Below are 4,622 nucleotides of genomic sequence, written 5' to 3'. Positions count from 1 at the left end.
TGCTGGCCTCTGTGGACATTGTACAACACGGGTGCACTCACTCACATGCAAGCAAAACACTCATACACATAAAAATAAGTTAAAAAAAAGATTGGCATGGTGGCACACACCTTTAATCCCAGCACTTGAGAGGCAGAGGCAGGTGGATCTCTGTGAGATCAAGGCTACATAGTGAGCTCCAGGCCAGCTGGGGCTACAGGGAGACCATGTTTCAAAAAACCAAAAACCAAACCAACCAAACAAAAAACCCATCCAAAAACTAAAATCTAAAGATTTCTTTTTAAAAAATTTTATTTTTATTTTATGTGTATGAGTGTATTGCCTGTATGTATATAAGTGTGCCCATGTCATGTAAGGCTTGAGGAGGTTAGAATAGGGTGTCAGATCCTCTGGAACTGGAGTTATAGATGTTTTTAGCCATCATGTGGGTACTGAGATTTGAACCCTGGTCTTCTCTAAGAATAGCTAGTGTTCTTAACCACTGAGCCATCTCTCCAACCCCCCAAACAAAATCTAAACAAGTACAGAATCTAAGTACATGAGGAAGTGTGTAGGGGGTGGCGCATTCTGATACATGTAGCTCACTTAGTAATGTATCAAAAGTAGGATAAATTTATAGGTATTCACTTTATTTAGACAGTGGAGAAAAGGATTCAAAATGTCATCTCATAGTGGAGAGAATGGTGAGGTGTTGGTCCAAGAGTATAAAGCTCAGTTAGACAGAAAAGAGCAGTATTTGGGATTTTATTGCACAGCATGGGTGACTGCAATTAATAAAATATAATCTCAAAATTGTTAAGAGAGTAGGTAGGTGTGTATGTGTGTACTGAGGATTGAGCCAGGGCCCTTGGGCATGCTAGGCAAGTGCTCTACCACTGAGCTACATCTTCGGGCCTTATTTATTTATTCATTTATCTATCTATCTATCTATCTATCTATCTATTTATTGGTATTTTTGAGACAGGGTCTTCCTGTATCCCTAGCTGGCCTGGAACTTGCTATATAGACCAGGCTAGTCTCCAATTCACAGAGATCCGCCTGCCTCTGCCTCCCAAGTGCTGGGATTAAAGGCATGTACCACCATGCCAAGTACTATTTATTTTTGAGACAGGGTCTCACTATATAACCTTGGCTGGACAAGAACTCACTATATAGACCAGGCTGGCCTTGAACTCACAGAGACCTACCTGCCTCTGCCTCCTGAGTGCTGGTTATATATATATATATATATATATATATACTTATGGATCTAATTGATGGGAAGGGCCATATCTGATCATGACAGAGCAAGAGGATGGAAAGACCTTAGGTCTCTGAACCCCATATATGTATATGTATATGAGTCAGTTTATCATCCAATCCTTCTCCTTTCACAAATATATTTGGGCATGTCCCTTTCCCAAAGGTGGGATTTTAGGAGTGAAGAGAGAGCTGTCTTCCAGCACACACTACAAAGAAAGGTGTCATGGGGTGACTGTGACTCTTGGCACTCAAATGGGCTCACTTATCTGAGTATCTCAAGTCCTTGTGACTGCTTTTATTTTATTTTTTTGTCAGGGATGGGGGCAGCTGCTCTGGCTTTGGTTTAGAAAGCTCATCCACAGAAAATATTTGATAAATCAGAACGCAGAGTTCCATTATCCCTCCTCGAAATGGGGCCTCTGTCTGTCTGTTAGGATGTCTGGAGAACAGAGACATAAACACAGAATTGGGAATCTAACATTAATGCAGTTTTCATTTGCTATCAGCTTACTCCACTGCCTCTGAAATGCTATTAAAAATGCATGCAGGATGTGCACAAGATGAGACATATCAAAATACAACTTGATTCTAATTGACAATGACACTCCATTTCTCAGGCCCTTTAGCGTCCAGTGGCTTTGAGCCACCTGGGACAGAACCCAGGGCCGAATATGAGCAGGAGGGGAAAGGGGCCTCCAAGTGTGGTAAGTACCACCAGAAACCCAGGAAGCTCAACTCTGGGGAGGTTGGGACAGGGAAATCTGTGTCATGTGCTTTACATTAGTGATGGCAGCCACCCCTTACTGAGCACTTACACAATGTTCCCGTGTGCCAGGTGATGTGTTTTTTCCTTCCCAGTCTTGGGTCTGCAACCCAAGAACTCATGCATGCTAGGCGACCCCTGCATCACTGACCTGCATACCTATTCTTCTGGTCACATGCTTTATATGTAGTAACATATTTAATTCTCACAATATCCCAATGATGTAAGCTGTTGTTAACCTCATTTACACAAGAGGCTGAGAGTGGTTAGGTGATGTGCTTAATATGATGCTCAACAGGTGGTAGAGCAGGAATTTCGACCTGGCAGACTGGCTCCAGAGCCAACACTGGTGTAGGGGAGTGCGTGTGTGTGTGTGTGTGTGTGTGTGTGTGTGTGTGTTTAATACACATAATTCTGGAAAGCCATGTATCTGGTTTCCTAATTCTCAGTAGCTTAGGAAATGGGATTGCTGCAAACAAATCTACTCATTATAGCAAACAACTTTACTGTGGACCACAGTGGCTATTTCTTGCTGTTAGGGATGGCCAGGTAGCTAAGTGCTGTCCCTGGAATGGAGCAGAAGCAATGTGTTCCAAGTCATACAAAGGCTGCCTTTCTGCCTGTCCTTCACAGGTTGGGACATCGTCTTATGGATCTAATTGATGGGAAGGGCCATATCTGACCATGACAGAGCAAGAAGATGGAAAGACCTTAGGTCTCTGAACCTGCATAGTCACCATGGGAACCCTGAATTGCATTGCTACAAGCAAGAGAAATAAATTTTCTTGTTTACATTGCCTTGAGTCTCTATGAGAGCAGCCAGATTTGCAAGTTGAATGATATATCACAGGTGGCAAAAGAAAGATTATATATATGTTTGCTGCATTTTATTAACAAGCCAAGGAAATGTTCAAAGTATGTTAGAATAAGTTCAGTAACAGACCAAGCTCTGAAGCTTAGCAGGCACTTTGATGATCTGGAAATGTTCTTGGAAAATTCCTTATCAATAGCAGAAAAAGGAGAGGTATGTTTTATTTGACCGATGTAATTAAGAATGCATGATTATTTAGTTCCATTCAGTTCTGCAAATGTATGGAGCTGCTATTGTGTGCTCAGAAAGACCAATAGAGCCTGTGCCCACAGGGAGCTCTCAGGGGCTGGTTCAGGAAAATCTGGTATAGGATAACTGACCCAAAGGGGTCAAGAGACTGAAGAAACAGACAGATCAGGATGACAGAGAACACCTAACTGGAGATACACTAATGGAAGAGTGGTCATTTATTGACAGGAGAGCTCAATCCCTGCCATTTGGGTCAGAAGGAGGGACTTCTACAGTCAGGACAGAAGAGACTTTTATCTAAGCTGAGACATATCTGGTCTATCTCAAGATGATGCTAGACACGTTCCTGGCTCTGAGAGCACCATCATCCAGTCAGAGTTCCACATACCACTCTAATGGTTTTGTTTGTCTATAGCTCTGGGAAACTAGATGAGGAAATGTACCAGGGTCATAGTAAGAATGCAAGACAGCAGCACTCAGGTCAAGCTGGATCGTTACAGTGGCTGTAGAAGACACAGACAGATGAGCATGTGGAGACAAAAAAGGATCAGGGATGGGAAGCATAGAGTATAACTTTGACTTGGGGCCCAAGAAGGCTTTTTGGGGGCTGAGGCTGTAGTTGGTAGAATGCTTGTTTAGCATGCATGAAACCCTAGGTTTGATCCCCAGTACCCCATGAACCAGGTGTGATGATGCATACTCTAACCCCAGCACTCAGGAGGTAGAGGCAAGAGGATTAGAAGTTCAAGGTCATCCCCTGGCTATATAGTAAGTTCTAGGCTAGCCTGGGCTACATGAGATCCAGAGATCCAGAGAGATGAGAGAGAGAGAGAGATAGATAGATAGATAGATAGATAGAGAGAGAGAGAGAGAGAGAGAGAGAGAGAGAGAGAGAGAGAGAGAGGCTCTCTGGTGACATCCAGTCAAAATAGTGTGCTGAACCTCAGGAGGATCCTCTCTGCTGGATGATATGGAGGTTCCCTTAAACAAAGGAGCTCCTGTTCCATAGACAGGGAGCTGAAGAGCTTCTCAGCATGGAGAAATATATGGGACCACAGAAGCTTCCATCTTGAAACCCCCTTTCTCTCCCACCCCAAAGCAGGTTCTGGCAGACTTTAGGATATCCATGTGGTTCTTGATGTAAGTCAGCAAGCATCACCTTCTGCTGCCAGCTCAGTCATAAGGGTCTTCAGCTCCAGTATCTCCATCCTTTTTTTTTTCCTTTTTCTTTCTTTGACAGGGTTTCATGTAGCCCAGGATGGTCTTAAACTCTTTGTAGCCAAGGATGACCCTGAACTCCTGATCTCCCTGCCTTCACCTCCTGAGTTCTTGGATTACAGGCATACACCCAAACCCCTATGTCCAGTCTCTTCCTTCATCCTGAGGAAGTGTAAGAGCCAGGCATGGAGGAACACACCTTTAATCCCAGCACTCAGGAGGCAGAAGCAGGTGTTATCTCTGTGTATTGGAGGTCAGCTTGGTCTACATAGTGAGTGCCAAGTCAGCCAAGGTTACATAGTAAGACTGTCCCACAAAAAAAAAAAAAAAAAAAAAAGG

General features: G+C 43.5%; 1 protein-coding gene across 1 annotated transcript in view; it reads left to right on the top strand.

Annotated features, from left to right (window-relative positions):
- Nucleotides 1-1,840: 1,840 nt before the first annotated feature.
- Spats1 (spermatogenesis associated serine rich 1) overlaps nucleotides 1,841-4,622 on the top strand; it is a 46,778-nt gene continuing 43,996 nt past the window's right edge. The window contains exon 1 of the mRNA XM_008829114.1: nucleotides 1,841-1,946. Within this exon, the coding sequence (XP_008827336.1) occupies nucleotides 1,841-1,946 (106 nt within the window). The remainder of the gene's footprint in view (nucleotides 1,947-4,622) is intronic.

The sequence above is a fragment of the Nannospalax galili genome, unplaced genomic scaffold (assembly GCF_000622305.1).
Source record: "Nannospalax galili isolate Female #2095 unplaced genomic scaffold, S.galili_v1.0 scaffold653, whole genome shotgun sequence".
Classification (NCBI taxonomy): domain Eukaryota; kingdom Metazoa; phylum Chordata; class Mammalia; order Rodentia; family Spalacidae; genus Nannospalax; species Nannospalax galili.
Note: the sequence above shows the minus strand (reverse complement) of the source record. Positions and strands in the feature narration are given on the sequence as shown.